A 22,089-nucleotide genomic window follows, 5' to 3' on the forward strand; every position below is an offset into this window, starting at 1 on the left:
AGAGCTTTTGGGGAGAACTGAGTGAGATGATGCATGCAAAGTACTTAAGTACTTGGCAGTGCCTGGCAAATAATAATATGTTAGCTATCATCATCATTTCCTTGGGCTGGACAGTCTAGGAACACTTTGGTGCACAGAGTCTAAACACTGCTTTTCTTTCTCATCCCAACCAAATACTCAAAAACTAAGGAAATAACATAGATTAGGTTATTGACCCGGTGGGTCCACGGTGAGATGCGATCTCTCCTGACTCCCATCAGCTCTGATTTGAGAGCTAGACTGTTAGGATATTCCGGATCTCCAGAAATCATGTAAGCCCAGAGGCAGTCACTTAAAATCCTTCAGAGGTCTAGATATTTCTTTCTCTGGTGCACAGTCACTCTGGTAAATGGTCACATGCCTCCTTAGGGAAGGTGAGGAGGGATATTTTATGTTCTTATTATATTCTTGCGAAGTCCTTCTCCCTGGATTCTAGGCAAGATACTTGGGTTCTGTTAACTGTCTGGAGTAGTATGAGAGTTGTATATCACTGTTCATCAAACCCAAATGCAGGGGCTCCTGGGTGGCTCGGTCAGTTGAGCATCTGACTCTTGATCTCGGCTCAGGTCATGATCTCATGGTTCGTGGGTTCGGGCCCTGTGTCAGGCTCTATGCTGGCAGTGCAGAGCCTGCTTGGGGTTCTGTCTCTCCCTCTGTCTGCCCCTTCCCCACTTGTACTCCCTTTCACTCTAAATAAATAAATAGCAAAATGGAATTCTTTTGATTGTTCCATCAAATAGGACTTTAATGCATCTATTTCAGTCCAGTGGACCCTTTGATACATTGTTCACTGCCCTGAGAGTTAAACATTTTGGGTACCATACATGCCCTGCTGTGCATTATGGAAACATGTTCACCTTGTCACTAATAACTGAATGCTGCTACTTTCATTATGCACCTGGAGTCTCACCATCTCCACTGAAATTGGGGAGCCGTTTTGATGGCATTATTTTCCACCATTATTTCTAGCTCATAAAAGACATTCACTCACTACAATGCTTTCCAAGTGTTCCTTCATCAAGTTATTTCTCAGTGAAAGGAGTCTCTTTGGAACCTCTTGGAGAGCAAAATTAGGGGCTAGTTGTGCTGTTGCATATGACATATCCACTTCAACATCTTTATCTCCCTAAGTCTATGGATCATCTTTTCTACTCTGTGTCAAGGCTGAGCTGGTATCTCAGCTTCATTCAGCAGAGTCCATAGCTGAGTACAGATTATAATTAACCAACCAAGCAAATAATTAGACCCACTCCCAGCTGTCCAAGCTAGCACATCAAATTTAGATTCTTTGGTACCCATGTCAATAAATTTAATGTGGTCCTAAAATTATGTTCCTTTCTTCAGTCTAGGAATCCCTCAGAATGCATTTCTATCCGTATTTCCTAGGTTTTTGCCTATATAGAATCTTATAATTCCTTAGGTGTAGTGTTTGACTGTAATTAGCTCCCTAGGCATGTTAGGCTCTGGTAGTGAGCTTAAAGGAAGGCAGTGAAGGGTGGTAGGGGTGAGGCACAATGAGCACTGTCATACCCTTGGACAATATATCTTAGGTGAAGTCAACACAGGGTGTCCAAGCAAGGTAGGATCAGCTTTGTTAGAGGAAAAGGAGCTGCTTCTGCTGGAACGGAAGGCTTGGTGGAATTCTGTTGATCACAGGTAGTAATTTAAGTAACTTTGCCATGGAATGCTGTGGTTTATTACCAGTTGTGTAGTTTGCTAGGTCTGCCACAACAAATACCCCATTGGGTGGCTTAAAGTACAGAAGTTTATTTTCTCACAATTTTGGTGGCTAGAAGTCCAAGATCAAAGTGTCAGCAAGTTTGGTTTCTTCTGAGACCTCTCTCCTTGGCTCTCAGATGGCCATCTTCTTGCTGTATCCTTACATAGTCATCCCTGTCTGTGTCAACTTGTGACCTAATCTCCTCTCCTTATGGAACACTATTCATATTGTATTACAGTCCACCCTAACAACCCCATTTTAACTAGTTACCTCTTCAAAGGTTCTACCTCTAAATATAGTCATTTTCTGAGGCACAGGGGGTTGTGGCTTCAACATATGAGTTTTTTTTTTTGGGGGGGGACACAATTGAGCCCATAAAACTAGTATCTTATCCTCTAATGATAACCAAGTCCTTGCTGCCGGCCAAAGCAGCTAACCAATCTCATATTCCCATCCTAGAGGGTCTGTTGCCTATACTTACTTCTGATACCAAAGGCTATATCAACCAAGATTCAACTGTACATTAGAGAAAAAATTCTGGGGGCGCCTGGGTGGGTCAGTCGGTTAAGTGTCTGACTTCAGCTCAGGTTGTGATCTCGTGGATTGAGGGTTCGAGTCCAGCTGTGCTGCCAGCTCAGAGCCTGGAGCCTGCTAAGGATTCTGTCTCCTCTCTCTCTGCCCCTCCCCTGCTCATGCTCTCTCTATCTCTCTAAAAAATAAACAAACATTAAAAAAGCAAAGAAAAAATTCTGGCTATTTTAAGTGGAAAATAAGTAACTTAAGCTGGGGGAATTGGGAGCTTATGACATCATTGGAAGCACTGAGGTAATAGGTTGGGCAGCCGGTAATGATCCCTAGAATACTACTGCATGGTCAATTGAACTACTATTGCAGCTAGAATCAGGAAGTTGGATAATCAGAAGTCACTGTGGCAACTGCTGGGCTCCAAGATCATGCCATATTAGCTCCAGAGATCAATAAACTACTACCCTAACTAGTGTGCCTCTAGAGACATTCTAGAGCTGCCAAATCCATGCCAGCAAAATTGGAAGCTCAGTTCTAAAATCAAGATACCTGTAAGTGCATCTGACTGGTAGAACCTGAATTATACCAGAAACTAGTTACATGAGAGTATGGGAAGTGGAGGAATGTATTTTTTAACTTTCTTGTTACTGCAGTAGCCAAAGGCCCTCTAGAAAGAGGTTGGAATGGAAGCAGAACTAATACAACATATTTACCACACAAAGCTAGTTATCATCCTGACCCCAAAACATGGCAATAACACAGAAAAAGAAAACTACAGATGAATTTTACTTAACACAGATGTAAAAATGTTAAAAGGATCTACCAGTAAAGTGAATCCTCCAGGATAGTAAAAAATAATATACTGTAACCAAGCACACACACACACACACACACACACACACGCATGCATGTGCACCAACCTAAAAAGCTTTGAGAACAGTCTTTTTAAAAAAATTTTTTTAATGTTTATTTTTGAGAGAGAGAGACAGAGCACAAGTTGGAGAGGGGAAAAGAGAGAATGAGACACAGAATCCGAAGCAGGTTCCCAGCTCTGAGCGCTCAGCAGAACCTGACACAGGGCTCGAACTCACGAACCCGTGAGATCATGATCTGAGCCGAAGTCGGATGCTTACCCGACTGAGTCACCCAAGCGCCCCGAAAACAGTCTCTTTTTAATTCCAATTTTCTAAGTTCTTGGCATGTAGGAGCAGCTGAATGACTAGACCTATTTTGAATTTATGATGATTCTACTATCACTGAAGTACTTTCTCCTTATAATCTACTGACTTGATTAAATTTTTATGGAAAAAGTAATCTACATAAAACTACGATAATGATATAGTGAAAATTAAAGCATTTGGCATAAACTTATATTCCTTTAGTGAAATAATATGAAAAATAACAGGAATCAGCAGGCAGAACCAGTGAAATATCACTGGAAAGAGTATTGAGAACTGAGGAAGATACTGCAGATGTAGGAAAAATGCTTTTTGATCTCCAAAGTTTTTGTTTCACTTAGACACTGATGATTAATTTATCTTTGACATGTTACATTTCTGAGACTACCCTTAATTAAAAGTGAGCCTAATTGTATAAATTGTGGTAAGCACGGGAGTTTGGCTAGTATATTAGATCTCTGGAGCCCTGCTGCTAATCTGAGTAAATTAAATAGCTCTCCTACTTGTTCTCAAATTCTACTTGTTCCCAAAGTCTGGTTGATGAATCATTTCCTTTGCAAGAAGGACAGCAGGGCTCAAAAGCTCTGCTTCTGCTCATGAATAAGTGCTGATAAATCAAATGGTGGAGAATGGACAATATATAAAAAGCATAAATGTATCCCCAAATAACTGAAAACTGACTCTGCAAATGATTATAGCTTCGAATAGAAAAAACAGGAGGAACATGCAAAATCTGCTACTCAAGGTATAATAAAAGACCATACTGAGGGTGTATCCAAGATCTCTTGTTCCTTGGCTTACCTTACGGTGCGTGGCTTGCTTGTGACAACATCAGGAACTTCATACCTGGGTTTCAGGGGAGTTTCTTCATTGATTTTAAGCCTGAAAATATTTCCCTCTATACCATAAACTTCAGCCAGAAGAGGAACCTTGGAACAGACACGAGATTAGTTTTAACAGGTTATTACACCAGTGATGGCCAGTTCTCGAGTCAAATTACAATAATTAGAAACTATGTTTGAATTATTATAGGCCAAGTAAACTGGAGACAATGGGAATCATGAAGGAAATAGCTCCCCAATCTTTGTATTTACTTGTTTGGCTATACTTGTGGTACAGCAAGAAACACATTATATGTGTCCTTAAAAAAATTTTTTTTTTACATTTATTTTTTTTTTTTAATTTTTTTTTTTTTTCAACGTTTATTTATTTTTGGGACAGAGAGAGACAGAGCATGAACGGGGGAGGGGCAGAGAGAGAGGGAGACACAGAGTCGGAAACAGGCTCCAGGCCCTGAGCCATCAGCCCAGAGCCTGACGCGGGGCTCGAACTCACGGACCGCGAGATCGTGACCTGGCTGAAGTCGGACGCTTAACCGACTGCGCCACCCAGGCGCCCCTACATTTATTTATTTTTGAGAGACAGAGAGAGAAAGAGCACAAGTGGGAGAGGGGCAGAGAGAGACTGAGACACAGAATCCGAAGCAGGCTCCAGGCTCAGAGCTGTCAGCACAGAGCCCGTCGTGGGACTCGAACTCACGAAACCGTGAGATCATGACCTGAGCTGAAGTTGGATGCTTAACTGACTGAGCCACCCAGGTGCCCTTCATTCTATGTGTTCTATGGCAAGGCAAACCTATAATTGTCCAGACCAGAACCTTTAAAAATGAGAGATCTCTATTAATAATTATACTGAATGATAGGCATGAGCTGAAACTGTTTTTGGAAAACTGGGACATGCGGCCACTTTATCTATGATAAACTGCAGGTGTCTTAGAGTAAGGGTTTGGTATTAAAACTAGGGCAACTGGATTCCAGCTGAATAAAAGATGAAGAATAACCAACCACAGAATGGAAAGGAATAGAGAATAAAATAATGGTCATTGGGGTTCCTTAGGATAGATGCCTGAGGCTTGCTGCTTGATTTTAATCAAGGCACTTCCTGTACACCTGGGAATAGGGCCTGGGGAATTTTCTCTAGAGGTTGGGATGTTCTCAGCTTTCTTAAGAGGCAGGGGAACTTAAGTAAAATTTTGCCTATAGTGTGACATGGAAGCAACATAGAATTATTTAGACTACAATATTTGAGAAATAAAACACAAAACAACAACAAACCCCAAGAAAATAGAAATGGCCAGATTTAGGTTACAAAATGAAGCATGTAGATCAGAGAAATATGTATTTTTTAATATGAAGTCATCTTTATTATAATTTAGAAGTCCGTTAGAAACAGACATTGATCTTTAATAAAAAAAACTTCTAGGATCTCATGGGCTTCTGTTTCCCATTTAGTTATGTAGTTTAAAAATCCAGTTTACTTGAGAATGGTGGAAAAGGCCAAGTAGTATCTTAGTTTTTGTTATGACAAGTTTTCTTCTCATAGGCATTCTGGAGTCTTTGGGAATTTCAATGGACCTGCCCATTTCCAATGCCTTCTGTGATTCCTTAGAAATTTCAATGGGCACCTGTCCTACAGAACATTCTATTACTCTACTGATTCTTAAGATATGGGTCTAGGGCTATGCCTGAGAATTGCTTTTCTAACCTATTCTTTGATTTACTCTAAATGGCAGTTTTTAAAATGGGTCAAATGTGCCCAAGCTTCCAAACCTGCATGCTTATCTTACAAAAATAGCACTTATCATTCACTTTACCAACAGTCCCTGCCAAATAAAGTTCCCCAAAGCATAAAGTATCAACTGCCAATGTTAGGTGAAGCCCCTCCTCTTTCCCCAGATCATATTATTTGGAATCCTGAGTGAGAGCAAGCGACTCCAACACAGAGCCACAATCTTTCTCAAAAAGCTTGATCAGAGAAATGTTTTGACAGTTTTCAATTGCTGTGCCATGCCGCAGTGGTTGATAGCAAATCCTTCATTAAATCCTTCATGTGATGCCAGATTCTGGTTACAACTGGGTACATGTACTGTTACTGTAACATCTGTTAAATCAAAGGCTAAGGAGGGCAGGCTGTGTGACATAGTGTAGAACAGGGTCAATGTGGTACAAGTAAAATAGGAAGCAGGGAGAATATCACAGCATTAAAATAATGATATTATTGGAACTTTGCCTCTTTGGGAATGTAGAAAAGTAGTCAGGGCACTTACGTAGTGACCCGACACTTAAAAGAGTGACCACGTAAATAGTGCAGTGGCTCTGGCTCCTTTTACAGGTAATTCTTTTTTTTTTTTTTTTTTCAACGTTTATTTATTTTTGGGACAGAGAGAGACAGAGCATGAACGGGGGAGGGGCAGAGAGAGAGGGAGACACAGAATCGGAAACAGGCTCCAGGCTCCGAGCCATCAGCCCAGAGCCTGACGCGGGGCTCGAACTCACAGACCGCGAGATCGTGACCTGGCTGAAGTCGGACGCTTAACCGACTGCGCCACCCAGGTGCCCCTACAGGTAATTCTTTTTTTTTTTTTTTTAATATATGAAATTTATTGACAAATTGGTTTCCATACAACACCCAGTGCTCATCACAAAAGGTGCCCTCCTCAATACCCATCACCCACTCTCCCCTCCCTCCCACCCCCCATCAACCCTCAGTTTGTTCTCAGTTTTTAACAGTCTCTTATGCTTTGGCTCTCTCCCACTCTAACGTCCTTTTTTTTTTTTTTTTTTTTTCCTTCCCCTCCCCCATGGGTTCCTGTAATTCTTAAAGTAAGGTTATAGTAGGGGTGCCTGGGTGGCTCAGTCAGTTGATCGTCTGACTTCAGCTCAGGTCATGATCTCACGGTCCATGAGTCTGAGCCCCATGTTGGGCTCTGTGCTGACAGCTTGGAGCCTGGAGCCTGCTTCGGATTCTATGTCTCCCTCTCTCTCTGCCCCTCCCTGCTCGTGTGCTCTTTGTTGCTCAAAAATGAATGTCATAAAAAATTTTAAAAAATAAAGTAGAATTATAGTAGAGTAGCAGTGTCATTATTTTTTTCTAGCTTTATTGAAATAAAATTGACATAATGTACAAATTTAAGGTGTACATCATATTGATTTGATACTTATATATTGCAAAATGATTACCACCATAGCATTAGCTAACAACTGCATCATATCACATAATTACCATTTCCTTTTTGTGATGAGAACATTTAAGATCTACTCTCTTAGCAACATTCAAGTATATAACAGAGTATTATCAGTTATAGTCACTATGCTGTACAATAGAATCCTTAGATCTTACTCATTTTGTTTAGCTGGAAGTTTATACTCTTTGACCAACATTGCCCTTCCCCTGCCTCAATCATACTGTAATTATTCATTGTATGTTTAACATTCTTTTGTAAATTTAATTACTTCAAGTGTGCCATCAGAATTCTAAGATTTAAAAATGTGTCCAAATACAAATAAAGCTGAAATTCTGTTAGATTATGTATTGTCTCTGAAGCAAGACATACATTTCCATTGTTCTCTCAAATTTAACATTTATTTGGCATCTAATATTGTGATGTGCTGTGAAAAAGATGACTAAACTCTTAGAGGAAGACTGCAATTTACAGATAAAACACATAGTAAACATAAAGCATTTTATAGGTGCTGAGATGGAAGGACAAGGACAGTGCTGTGGGAGAACAAGGAGAGAGAATATTAGTGATGACTGTAAGGAAAGGGGTTCTGGGCTGTCTCTGGGGGAGCAGGACCTTCAGAGATTAGCTGGTCTCTGGGTAGGCAGAATGAGCAAGCACATCCTAAGCAGAGGGCACACAGGTTGCCTACATATGATGAACAAATTGCACCTAGTTTATGTACTCAGAGATCTTCCCAGTTATAGTGAAATAACTGTCTTTAAAAACAATTTTTTTTTTAAACCAAAGACTGGTCTGTATGTTCTGTTCTTGAGGCTGCAGCTCAGAAAGAATCCTAATTATATGAGGAGGCAGATAATAACCCTGCTTTTATTCTAATGACCTTATACAACCAAACATACGAATCAGAGTCAAAGCTCCATTTTGTTTTCATTTTAGCTCAATTAAGCAAGTGGTTTTTTCCAATAGGTAATCCTTTTCAAGGTATTCAGATTCATTCAAACCTCCTACTATTACCAACATAGCTCTCATGGTCCAAGCATAAAATCTCCTTAGACATTAGTATGCTTTGCTTCTATGATCTGGCTCATGCTGTTTTTATTGACTTAAAAAAAATTTTTAATAGCAGCAGATTTTTAATAGTGCAATAAATAAAGCTACTTGGGTTAAAGACAGTGGGGAGACTCAGTGCCCCTGCCTTTGAGCCCCTCCCTGAACTGAACTTTGAGACAACTCCATGGAAACCTGGGCTCTGTGGTTGACAGTTTAAAAACCACTTCTCTGGGTTTCTCAATTGCCAGTTATTTTTCAGTTCTCCCACCAAAACCTTGCTGTGTCAAAAAGTGGGGACATGAATGTTATGTTCTTCTATCTAATACATTAAGAATTTGTATACATTCCTCTCTTCTTCTGCTTGGACATTGGTGAAAAAGTAATACACAAATAATTATTGAATCTCTTCTTCCTATTAGGATTGGAAATGACAATGAAAAAGTATGTTAACTTACAGAAGCTAGATTGCTTAAACTAGGAGTGCGTGTTAATACTCAGAATACACTAACAGTTACACTCAAATTGCAGCAAGATGGATTACTGCAAAATAGGTGAAGAAATATATAATTAAGCATTTTAAATAATGAGACAGCATGGATTTTGCTCCTTAAAAGTATTTAAGATGTGCAAATGTCCACCTACACAGAGAACATGAGATAAATCCTGAGAGAAAGGAGTACATTTAGAGGTTCCTTTTAGCACTACAAGCTTCTATTTGGTTTTTCATAAACCTTTATTCAGAGACTCACTTCTCATAGTCTGGGAAAGAGTACAAATCCTCTTTTCCTATCCTATTTATTCTATGCTTAGTAAAAACGAAACCTGCTACTCTGTCATCCATAAGTCTAGTTTTATGTAGTTGTTTTTGTTTTGTTTTGTTTTGTTTTGTTTGGCCACATGGATAAAAATACCACCAGGTTGTAAAAACTATGGTGCTAGGAATAGCCCTGTCTTTGTACTCAAGTAGTGGACTTATCACAATTATATTAAGACAAAACCTGTTACTTACCCACAACTGGGAATCACAACTAGTAGAGATTGTGACTGAGTTAACAGAACAGCAAAACCTGCTAGTAAAGGAAACTAAACATGTTGCCATAGAACACATATTTAAATGGCAGTGGGTATTAGGAATGGAAATTATGACTCCATCAACTTCTTCTTGATGGATATAGATCTTGCCTCTCCTCTGGTACCAGGTGTCTTCTCTATACTCTAAAGAACAGTTAATCTAAAAGGCCTACGAGAGTGAACAACAACCTCTCCCAGTGTTGATCAAGACCTCCCAGAATTCAGGGTACTGGGGTGGCTCAGTTGTTAAGCATCTGACTTCGGCTCAGGTCATGATCTCACGGTTCATGAGAGCGAGTACCACATCGGGTGAGCTCGAACCCCACTTCAGGTGAGCCCCACTCCTCTCTTTCTCTGAAAAAAATAAAAATAAAAAAGACCTCCAGCATCCAGAGGATTGTCTAAGAGTTCATTAAAGTGCTGTATGACACTAACTGCTCCTTCCACTGTTGCAGCCAGTTGGTTTATTATTCCCAAATTAGCTGCCTGTTCACGGCCACTTCTGCAGAAACAGTACTGGCTAACAAGTTGTAGTTCTTCCTCATCTGCTGAGGATGTGGCTGGCTGGGTGAAATCCCATTTTCATCCGGCTTAGATGCAAAGGCAAGGGGTAACTTCATGGAGGTGCTCAGAGATATGCCTGCATCCTTGGAGATGCTGCTAGAAGTGTAGTCTCTAGTGAAAACTTGTAAACAGGCTGTAAAGAAAAGTAAACATGTTGCCAAAAAGTCATCTATGTCATAAGAAAGCAGAAAAATTGGCAATATAAAGTAGGTCAAAGGCATAGGTCTATTCCAGGTTAGCCTTGCTAGCAGTGCTTTTTAGCTAGACTTGGAGGACAGAATACATTTCTCTGCTCTGAAGTCACAAGACTAAATCTTCTGTTTCTCAATCTAGGTCAAATTTTCACTGAAGGTAAAAAATCGGTAACAGAAAAAAACAGCTCCAAAAAAGCAGTCAACATTTTACCGTTAACCTTCCTTTAAGATTTTCTTCTGGAAGCCTTTTTATCAAATATCTACCTGATTATTTTGTTCTCAGGAATACTGAGAAAGATACTATACTGGGGCCCTATGTGAGAGAACTCATGGGTTTTTTTTTTTTTTTTTTTTAATTTTTTTTCAACGTTTTTTATTTATTTTTTGGGGGACAGAGAGAAACAGAGCATGAACGGGGGAGGGGCAGAGAGAGAGGGAGACACAGCATCGGAAACAGGTTCCAGGCTCCGAGCCATCAGCCCAGAGCCCGACGCGGGGCTCGAACTCACAGACCGCGAGATCGTGACCTGGCTGAAGTCGGACGCTTAACCGACTGCGCCACCCAGGCGCCCCGAGAACTCATGCGTTTTAAGCTACAACTGCCTTTTCTTCAAATCCTAGATGTCTTGACCTAGAGACAACACACAGGGAAACCTTCAGCTTGTTCTGTAATATTACTGTTTCAGGAACATCATGTTTGCTATGAACTGAATTGTGTGTTCCTCCATGTCCAATTCATATTTTGAAGCACTAACTCTCAATATGATGGTATGTGGAGATGGGGCCTCTGGGAGGTAAACAGGTTTAGATAAGGTCATGAGAGTGGGGTTATGATGGGATTAGTGTCCTTACAAGAAGAAACCAGAGAATTAGCTCTCTCTCTGCTATGTGAAAATACAGTAAGAAGGTGGTAGTCTATAAGCCAGGAAGAGGATGCCCACAGACACCTTGATCTTGGATTTCCCAGACTCTAGAACTCTGGCAAAGAAATATCTGTTGTCGGGGCGCCTGGGTGGCGCAGTCGGTTAAGCGTCCGACTTCAGCCAGGTCACGATCTCGCGGTCCGTGAGTTCGAGCCCCGCGTCGGGCTCTGGGCTGATGGCTCAGAGCCTGGAGCCTGTTTCCGATTCTGTGTCTCCCTCTCTCTCTGCCCCTCGCCCGTTCATGCTCTGTCTCTCTCTGTCCCAAAAATAAATAAACGTTGAAAAAAAAAAAATTAAAAAAAAAAAAGAAATATCTGTTGTCTAAGACCCCCAGTTTATGGTATTTTGTTATGGCAGTCCAAGCTAAGAAAATGCTGAATGAAGCTCGGTTCTGTTTTCTGGTTGCTTATTAAGGGGTAGATTGGGGGAAGAAGATTGAGAAGAAGGATTTCAAAAATTAACAGTAGACCTTGACAACAAAGTTACTGCTTTAAGAGTTTTAAGGGTGTGGGAGCAGGCCGACACTAAGAATCTGCTTCATCAGTGAAATCTGAGAACTGCAGCTGTGAGCTGAATATGATCTCTTAGACTCTGGGCTCTGTTTCTGTGAACTTGAAGTAAAAAGCTATCATTCTGAATAGGTAGATATGTGCAGCTTGTTTTAAATCTCCAGACCACACCCATATCATATCCTAACGTGAAATCTCCCATGAAACGCCCATCTTATCCCAGAAACGACCTCTAAAGCAGGCTGCTTGACTATACAGCAAGCTGGATACAAGGTTCAGACAACTTTGGAGATTACTGTCTGGATCTTCGTTGCCCATATCAGACTGACAGAGGACACGAAACCTTAAGTCCCTATTCGTCATCTCAACTCCAAGTGACAAGGAAAACATTAAATTGGAATTCAGCCCAGAATTTCAGGGTGACCTCCTAAACATATACATGAATTTGCTTGAGATCAGAGCATGCAGATTCTCTATGCAGCCCCAATATTTCTTTTTAAAAAATGTTTATTTTTGAGATAGTACAAGTGGGGGAGGGACAGGGATGGGGGGGGTGTAGAGGATCCTAAATGGGCTCTACCATGACAGAACCTGATGGGGGCTCAAACTTACAAACCGTGAGATCCTGACCTGAGCCAAAGTTGGATGCTCAATCGACTGAGCCCCAAAAGCCCAATAGCTGAGCCCCGCAGCCCCAATATTTCTAATACCTGAACATGAAGTCTCTTCCAAGGGGGCCACAGAGTTTTCAGTCCCGGGAGCTATGTTGCTGATATCCTGGATAACCTACCCTTGCTTGTTAGGGCTTCTCAACTCCCTTCTGAGCCATGTGCTGTCTGTGTTAAGATCTTGTGGGTCCTCCTGGACTGTGGCTTCTTTTTTTTGGAAGGCATCCAGATCTGGTGGGCTCTGGTTCTGACACATGACCTGAACAGCATTGTCTTGCAGGTTTTCAGGCTCCAAAGAGGGATGTGTGAAGAGAGCTGATCTATAGTTTTGTAAAAGGTTGCATGTGGGGATCCACCACTAACTGCATTGGTATCAAGATGGATGAACACTTGTATTTTGGTCCACAGGATGCTTCTGCCTCATTTACTTTGTTTCACCATGAATCTTCATGACAGTGGATGTTCAGATGCTCAATACACTGAAGTTCTCCAAGGATGGGAAGAGATTCTTGCCTGACTATGGGATAGCTACAACTCTCTGGGTTTAGATACATTAGAGATAGGAAGATGAGCAAATGACAAAAAAGAAAAAAAAAAAAGAAGAATGGAAGGTACCTGACATCTGGTGGTAGGCTTAATGACTCCTACAAGGTTTCTAGTAGACTCCTTGCATTTCCCAGAGCCAACTGCTTCTGCTGACCCTGAATACAGAGGTTTGGCTGGGTCTCAGGCTATTAGACCACATGCAAATGGCAGGTGGCTCTTCAGGAAGGAAATCAGTGCTGCCTCATATTTTCCCATGAATGGCTATCAAACTATGCTAAAAAAAGGTAATTAGTAAAGACTTGGATCAGTTTGTAGAGGACTTTGGGGGTACCATGAGCTGAGAACTCAAAGGTATCAGAAATGCTAAGCAAGGGGGCAAATTCCTCCAGAAAAAAAGAGGTAGTATAAAAGCAGCATTAGGGGGGGCGCCTGGGTGGCTCAGTCTGTAAAGTGTCTGACTTTGGCTCAGGTCATGATCTCAAGGTTCGTGAGTTCAAGCCCTGCGTTGGGCTCTGTGCTGACAGCTCGGAGGCTGGAGCCTGCTTCGGATTCTGTGTCTACCTCTCTCTCTGCCCCTCCCCCAATCATGCTCTGTCTCTCTCTCTCTCAAAAATAAACAAACATTAAAAATTAAAAAAAAAAAACATAAAAGCAGCATTAGGTTTCAGAAAAAGGTTAAACCATCCCATTTGTGTAGTTAAGAAAGATGAACTAAGTGTACCGCTATCACAGTAGCTAGAAATTGGAAACAGGAGAGGGACAGAGAACACAGAACTGTTCATACAATTCTAGCCGTTATTTTGAATTCAGGCAAGAAAAGTATGTTAGAAAATTCCACATCTATGAAACAGCTGCATTTTCTAAAACTTCATAAAGAAAGTAGCCGACCTCACCGTGCAATAGATCCTCATGTGTGGGAATAAAGCTGGAACCCTTTGCTAAATTAAAGGCCTAACAAATGTTATAGAGAACCCCCTGATGTTGTGGAGCAAGTTTTTCTTCTGTCTTCTCTGAGGAGGTTCCCTTGTGCAGCACCACAGGGTGAGAGCTATGGTCGCCACAGGGAGATATCTCACAGCTTTGGAGTGAAAGGAGGAATTCCTTCTCAGTCATCTGTTAGGGAACTTACACTTCAAGGCTTCAAGTATGTCTTTCAGCTATAAGAATTACCAAGAAGCGAGATTGGTCTGGGAGGCCTTAGAAGCTTCGGATGCCTTTAGAAGACAGGGAGGATCTGGAAGTGTGGGTCAGGCTGGTAGCTCTGTACTTGCACATAGCCATTCTTCCTACCTCAGCCCATACAGGACTTCCTCTATGGCTGGCCCATCTGAAGTAGCGGTATGATTTGACAAGTGAGAAAAAGTACTTAAAATACTGCTCTAATCCTTTCAGTATATAGTAGCTAGGGTGATCTGCTAGTGAAGCAGCTCAGGAGATGGAACACTTGTGACTTAGGTTTTCAACTCCATAGTCCCTTGTTCCTCTGGTCCACCCACATTTTGAGGTTTGGACATTCACTCAATCTGTACCTTCCTCAGGCCACACGCTCAACTATACAGGGTATAACAGTAATAGAACATGGATGCTTAACAGAGTTGATAGACACAGGTGAAAACACTGATTACTAGCTATGTGACTTAGAACAAGTGACTTCCTAGTCACTTTTCTGTATTATGAAGACTAATTAAAAGGAAATAATATTTGTAAAATACCTAGAAAAGCATTTGATACGCAGGCAGTCTGTAAGTAAATATTCACATTACTTTTAAAGTACTCATGTACATATGAAAAAGATCACATTATTTCTCCAACCAAGTTTATTTTTGAAGCATGCATAGTTTTAATTAGCCTTTGTGGAAATTTACTTTATTCAAACCCCATTTGGTATGGAAACAATTTTCTGTAGAAAATACTTCTTTTTTACCTTAGTTGCTTCATTGAGGATTTGGAACTTGGTGCTGTCTTTGCCTTTTGTGGCGGAGTCTAGTAATGCCTGATAGGTGGACTTTGTGGAGAGCTGCTGTTTCTGACGCCTACAGAGTATACAAATGCCTGAGAATTATTTGTGACTGTCAGCATTCAGCAAACTATATTACCACGTGGAAGTCATTAAAATTCACTATGATGATAAATGTATCGGGCCCAGACAGTATTAGTACTCTAATAAAGCACTAACAGAACACTTTGTTATTAGAGTGCTAATAAAATACTAATGAAATTGTTCAACATAACACTGCTCTAGGATGGCATTTTGTCCCCTTTATTGAAAAGGTGGGGCAGTTTTCATAGATGATATTTATTAGCTTGTTAAGTCCCCTTCCACTTTCCATGAAATGTATACTTTAAGAGACACTCAATAAATTCTAGTAGAAATCCGGTATAATCTAGTGATTTAACAAAATGACCAAGAGTTCCCTATAGAATTCCCTCTAAGGCACCTATTCAGAATTTAAGTGATCTGATTTTCTTCCTTTAGGGCAGTCTGAATAAATTAGAAAGTTGTAACATAGGATACAATTTTTGTGAAAGTAAAATGACCAAAAATTGTAGTGAGATACTCAACAAAAATATTTTAAAGAAATATTTTTTCAGGCTCTGGGGAAACAGATCATCTTACACAGTGGTGATGAGAGTACAAAACAGTACAAACCCTAGGAGGGGTATCTGGTAATAGTTAAAATTTTAAGTGCATTTATTCTTTGACCCAGTCATCCCATTCCTGGAAATTAATCCTATAAATACTTATGCATGTATAGGAAATGACATATATATAGTTTTTCATTGTGGCAGTCATTTTATGCTGAAAGATTAAAAACAACTCAAGGATCTAGCAATAGGAAGAAGACAATATATTATAGTATGGCTACCCAATGGAATACTATACAGCTATAAAAAGGGAGAACAATCTCTACATACTCAGGATAAACTATTTAGCATAAAAAAAAGAAGTGCATAACAGCATATATAGGAAGCTACTTGGTATAAGAAGGGCAGTGATATAGGAATAAATGTATTTATGAAAAGAAATAACGGGAGGATAAATAAGAAATTGACAAATCTGGTTATTCAGAGGGACAAGATGTGGAATAGGGTGGCAGGGGACAACCATGGGGGTAACATTCTTCAAAGAATATCTTTTTATATTATTTGACTTTTGAAATATGTTAAAGTACTATCTATTCAAAGCCATAAACACTTTTAAAATATAAATTTATTAAGAAATTTAAATAACATACTAGTGAGTGTATAAAGGTGAAGGTCTCCTGTCCAATGAATTTCTTAGTGACTGTATTTCCTAACTGACTCTTTCCTTAGGAAGCCTATAAACATTACAATATTGCCATGTTTTGATCTAGGTAATATTATTTCCTCTCCTTACCTGTAGAAAGCAATCTTGCTGCAGTCTTTGAAAATGTTTTTATCCACAGCTTCATCTTCAACACTAAATAAAAAGATATTTTAAGAAACTTACTTTCCACAAGGTTTGTGAATCCAATTTTTGTTCCTTCTCTAACTATAGCATGAACGTGGGTAATGAACTTTTGCAATGCAAAATTGTGTCATGGCCATAACCTAACATGATAGCATGTGTGCTGCAGAATAACATCCTTTTGTAAATCACTCAAGGTGAACAACAAAATATCAAGTTCTGGGATTACTCTGAAAGCTCTGGAAGAAGAGTATTGTCACTTATGAGGAAGGGTTCTTTTAAAATAATGACTGAAGGCTATGACTACAACAATAAAATAGGAAGGAGCAAAAGCACACACAAAAAAAAACAACCCACACAAACAAAAATAATCCACTCATTTTTTTCAACAAAATATTTGCAGAATATTCTTACTGAGTGCTGGGTTCTGAGGAAGATATGGAGGACTGTGTCAGAGCTTCCTGCAAGAGCCTAACAAACAAGCATGAATCAACCTGACAAATGCTTTATTAGAGGTATGTGCAAGGGGCTAGAGTAAAAACAGAAACAGATGTAGGAGGAAAATCTGTTACTTTCTAAGAAAATGTTGACAATCTAACAGCCAATTTTTAACAAACCAAGTTCGCAGAAGAGCTGTTTCTGGAATAGAACATGAACAAGATGCATATATATTGCTACTTGAGTATATGTATTTAAATTATCCTCCAGGGACACCTGGCTGGCTCATTCAGTGGAGCATGCAACTCTTGATCTTGGGGTTGTGAGTTCGAGCCCCATGTGGGACATAGAGATTACTTAAAACTAAAATCTTGGGGCCGCCCAGGTGGCTTAGTCAGTTGAGCATCCAACTTCGGCCCAGGTCATGATCTTGCTGTTACCAAGTTTGAGCCCCACGTTGGGCTCTGTGCTCAGAGCCTGTAGCCTGCTTCTGGTTCTGTGTCTCCCTTTCTCTTTGCCCCTCCCCCGCTCATGCTCTATCTCTGTGTCTGTCTCTCTCTCAAAAAAAAAAAAAAAGTCTTAAAAAAAATAAATTAGCCTCCGTATGATTAAAACAACTCTAGGCTATAAAACAGAAAAAAAAACACACTTGCCTTCAAGCAGACATATTGCTGAATACGGCTGTAATCAGCATGTCTATGATTATGTAGGAAACTATGATTGAACACAAATTTCAAGATATTATGAAAACAAGCCCATACAGATACACTTGGCTGTACTAAAAAGTTGTTTTCTTGGAAGTAATCAAATCTTTCACTAATATAGTCTGTGTCACTGTTTCCTTTAATCAAGCGTGCAAAGATTAGAGAAATTTGCAATCCTTGCTTTTCAGCTTTGAAGAATGAACTCTGTAATAATATAGGAAGATGGGGGTGTAGCCTGAAATTCATGTTAGGGTTCTGATCACAATTCTTCCACTGTTCTGTAAACCATCCTGAAAATATTTTGTGAGGGACTAGCTATTAATATCAACTAATTCCCTGGGGAATTGAGACAACTGGTAAAGATTAAATACACAAATATCCAACATGCAAATAAGAGGCCATTCAAACAATCAATAAAACCTTCAAACCTAATGTTGCTTTCAGGTACTTTCGGGTAGTATCTATTCCCTACTGTCTGAAGTCAGTCCCTGCAGGACCAGGGGGCCTTTACCTGATTTCCTCTTTCCCAGCAGCTTCCATGGCTTCCCAGCCCGTCGGACCGGCTCTCAGCTCTTAGGCCAACGCCAAGCGGTGTTTTTAAAACACTGAAGGGCAGTCTTTCTAAATTACAACCAGCACTTCACCACCATCAAGTTCTTGGGAAATGGAGTCCTCCCCAGGTCCTTAAGAAGTGGCAAAACTACACGTACTCCTGGGGTTTCCAGGCCCAAACTAGCGTTTCTACGGAGATTTGACAAAATTTTCTTGTTTATGAGTGCCAACAAGGAAGTGCTTTCATTAGGAACCGCAACTGTCTTTGTAGCGGAGGGGGAGTGTACTCAAAGAGCTCTAGAGGATAAAAATCTAGAGCGTGAGAACCAGGTAGTACAGAGACTGCTTGCCCGGCCCAGGTCAAACGTCTGCAGGTTTATTTCAGTGACCCTCACGCCACAGATACTGAAAACTGCCCCACTCTTTCCGTTTTTAGTTTTACGTTGAAAGTGCCGGACTGCTCTGTACTGAAGGTGGATGTTCTCCAGGCAAATTCTACTGCACCATCATGCTTTTCAGGGCTACAACGATTTTTTTTTTTAAGGGCTTATCTAGTACAGTAGATACAGTTTAGGAAGTGCTTATACTACACCACTGCCAAATTCCAGTCCTTGCTTAAAAACCTCCAGAAACCAAGAACTCACTACTACCTGCCAAGGAGGCAGTCAGACTTACGGCTTTCCCAGACTTCTGGACCCCGCGTCTCACTTTGACTTAGAAGGTATGAGAGGCGGGGGCGAACGAGAGGAGAGAGCCAAACCCTACACGAGGTGCTTGCTTAAAATCCCCAGCCCCTTTAAGGGGCGGGAGAGAGCAGAAAAGCAGACCTACGCGGAGGTGGCTTTTGATTAACATCCTAACGCTCCAAGGTGACCAGATTACGACGGGACGACGCCTGCGCTTTCTGCTCTAAACCTCACACGAGACCGTGACGACTGGCTTAGGGAGGGGCTGCTGGGCGGAAAAACAAACAAGCCCCGCTAGGTTTCGAGGACCCGGATGATCCCGCCCCCAGAGCAGAGCCGGAAGAGGGCGGGGCGAACCGGAAGACGGTGAAATGCTTTCGGTAGGCGCTCCATGGCTGTGAAGATGGCGGCGGCTGCGTGGCTTCAGGTGCTGCCTGTCATTCTTCTTCTTTTGGGGGCTCAGCCGTCCCCATTGTCGCTCCTTGGTGTAGGACCGGCACCTGTCGCTGCTGCTGACCGATCCAAGTGGCACATTCCGATACCGTCGGTGAGTGTTCACTTCAGAAGCAACTGAGCCTGGACGAGCAAGGGGTGGGGCTACGGCGGCCCTAGGGGTCCATGAAGGTTCCGCAAAAGTCCGCTTCAAAAGGGGTGGAATTGCCTGGAGCATCTGTGTGGCTGGATAGCAAGGATCCACTACCCTGGAGCGGAAAGCCGTGCACTTCTGTGGGTAGGTTAGCAGGAGTGCCAGAGCCGCTTCAGGAGCGGAGAAGAATGGTGGAATGGTTTCTTATCAGCTAAGTCAGAGAGAACTTTCAGTGCCTTACGTGAGACGTGTAAAGTTGATGGATGATAGGTGGAGAACGGTTTCCCTTTCAGCTGAAGTTTCACAGAATCCAGTGACCCCAGGTTGGATGAGAGAGATCTGTTTATAGGTGTCTTTATCACTTTTTCCCACTGGATGATTGTACTTACGAAGTTGTTTGATTTCCTTTGCACTTTCGAATGGTTGTTCTAAGCCTTGTGTGATGAGGAAGCCTAGGCATTTAAAAAATATATTCTAAAATGAGAATGGCTGAAGTGGTAGAAATTGTGTTCTAAAATTTGACATGGTAAAGGTAGTCTGTCTTTTGGACAACTTACTAGATAGGTTGACCCTTTCTGTCTCCCACCTCACTCCTTTACACCTCATTGGAAGTAAGAGTTTTTATAGTCCTGTGAGCTCACAAAAATAGGATGCACGCAGGAAATGCCGAAAAGCAATAGTCCTATTGAAACCACGGTGGCCTTTTTGTTTGATTCTGCTTTGCTCACTGGTTGTAATGTCCAAATCTTATTTGTGCTTTTATATGGCAAGCATTATAGCTTTTGTTCGTTTGGTGAAGATCTTCAGGTTCTGAATTTTAGCTATTGTTATTAAAATGGTTAATAGTTAAATCTGTCTGCTCATAGAATAGTTTATTTAAGGAAATGATTGGTTATTCTGAACAGTGATTAGTGAGTAAAGCGAATGAACTAATTAAGGAGTACCTCCCGTGAAGATTTAAGTTGGGATTTCTAGCAGTTTCTTTTCTAGAGTCCTTGCTTCATGGCCTGTGGGGGAAAAATCATGTCTCTGCACCAAGCTACAAAATTCTGCAGTTTGGATACGGTTGAATTTTACTAAAAGGAAGGATACCGATTTTGTTGTTGTTTAGAAAACTAACTTAAACATTTTATAAATTTAGGTTTTTTTAACAGTTATATTCTGCCTTGGGAATTAAAGTGATCTATGCTAATTATCTTTCTCTCCTTTATCCTTGCAGGGGAAAAATTATTTTAGTTTTGGAAAGATCCTGTTCAAAAATACCACTATCTTCCTGAAATGTGAGTTTTTGCATTTCATGAAGTTTTTATTTGAGTGATCTTTAAACTTTTAAATTACCTATTTTCTATCTCTGATCTTCTCTAAACATAAGTTTTGAAATTTAATAGTCTGGCATTTTCTAGGCATAAACACGTAGTATAAGTAAGGTCTTTCCCCTGAGTAATCTTCAGAATACTTGTGTGAACTTTATTTTCTTCTCTTGTTTTTCTGGTGTTTACACTTTACAGTTAGACAAATTATGTCTGATGGTATTTTAATCTGCCCTCTGTTAGATACCACCAATTTTGCTTTTGTGTGCTTGTTAGGTATTTACTGAACAAATGACTTAGGTGTCAGACCTTTGGCTCTGCACGAATATGTTCAGTGATCCTTTGTTTACAGAAGGAGTATTTTGCTATTTAGATCTTTGGAAGAGGAAGCTCAAAGATATTATCAGGAAGTAGGGATTACATGGAATTAAACCAGTCTGTCCAGTGAGAAAACCACTGTATCTGAATCCAAAATTTCCCATTGCACATTAAAGAAAAGCTTCCTTTTATTTTTGATAATGGTTTTATTTTAGGGAATAAATGATCATGGATAGCTCTATTTCAAGATCAGGGATAAAAGTTCAGCTCGGTTCCCCGGGTGGCTTAGTCAGTTGAGCATCTGACTTTGGCTCAGGTCATGATCTCAGGGCTCATGGGTTTGAGCCCCGCGTTGGGCTCTGTGCTGACAGCTCAGAGCCTGGAGTCTGCTTCAGATTCTCTATCTCCTTCTCTGTCCCTCCCTCTGCTCTCTCTTTCAAAAATAAATAAATTAAAAAACATTATTTAAAAAAAGTTCAGGTCATCCATATGTGCTTCTATGCACATCTTTCTTTATGAAAGTGCAAAGTTGTAAGTTTTAATTGGATGATTTTATTGTTATAATCATCTAGTGTGTACTTATTAAAAACCTATTATGTGAAGCACTGTTTTAGACAGTAGGAAAATGATAGAAAAGGCCCTCTCTCTTACTGAGCTTACAGTTTAGTGGGAGTGAAGGGGACCTATAGAATTTCTATGAAGAGAAGACTATATCCATGAAAATACAATCTCTTGACTAATGACTTCAGTTTGGTTTAAATTACATTACTCTGACAAACTGGTCAGTCTTAAGAGGTTGGTGTGCTAGATAAGAGTAACTCTCAGGGAGAACAGTGTTTTTGGTCTTTTGAGATAGCCTGACAACTTGCATGCTGTTCTACCTTTTTATTATGTGTAGTCTTTTCTTACCTGTATTTTGATCAAATGGTGCTTTGCCAAGTTGCACAAGCTACATATTTTGTAGTGTCTGCATTTCATATTTTTGGAGAATTTGAAGCCCCTGAAAATCACATTATCTCTCACTTTGTTACTTCTCTGCTTTCTCACATATGCC

The 22,089-nt window shown here is 40.6% G+C and overlaps 2 protein-coding genes across 8 annotated transcripts in view; one reads left to right on the forward strand and one right to left on the reverse strand.

Annotated features, from left to right (window-relative positions):
* The window catches only part of GANC (glucosidase alpha, neutral C), a 74,605-nt gene extending 55,688 nt beyond the window's left edge, over positions 1-18,917 (reverse strand). For 4 of the 5 annotated variants that reach the window (XM_047075254.1, XM_047075255.1, XM_047075257.1 and 1 more), the window contains exons 1-4: positions 18,095-18,917; positions 16,391-16,453; positions 14,936-15,044; positions 4,264-4,391 (exon numbers count right to left, since the gene is read on the reverse strand). In XM_047075254.1, the coding sequence (XP_046931210.1) occupies positions 4,264-4,391; positions 14,936-15,044; positions 16,391-16,453; positions 18,095-18,123 (329 nt within the window). In that variant the 5' untranslated portion in view covers positions 18,124-18,917. Of the gene's footprint in view, positions 1-4,263; positions 4,392-9,971; positions 10,305-14,935; positions 15,045-16,390; positions 16,454-18,094 lie in introns of those variants that run through there. The other variant, XM_047075258.1, reaches the window with a different exon arrangement.
* A 28-nt stretch (positions 18,918-18,945) lies between these two features.
* The window catches only part of TMEM87A (transmembrane protein 87A), a 39,906-nt gene continuing 36,762 nt past the window's right edge, over positions 18,946-22,089 (forward strand). For all 3 annotated transcript variants that reach the window (XM_047075259.1, XM_047075260.1, XM_047075261.1), the window contains exons 1-2: positions 18,946-19,368; positions 20,627-20,687. In XM_047075259.1, the coding sequence (XP_046931215.1) occupies positions 19,213-19,368; positions 20,627-20,687 (217 nt within the window). In that variant the 5' untranslated portion in view covers positions 18,946-19,212. The remainder of the gene's footprint in view (positions 19,369-20,626; positions 20,688-22,089) is intronic.

The sequence above is a fragment of the Lynx rufus genome, unplaced genomic scaffold (assembly GCF_022079265.1).
Source record: "Lynx rufus isolate CCGP_SWC_20201006 ecotype Redwood Valley unplaced genomic scaffold, mLynRuf1.p SCAF_13, whole genome shotgun sequence".
Taxonomy (NCBI): Eukaryota; Metazoa; Chordata; class Mammalia; order Carnivora; family Felidae; genus Lynx; species Lynx rufus.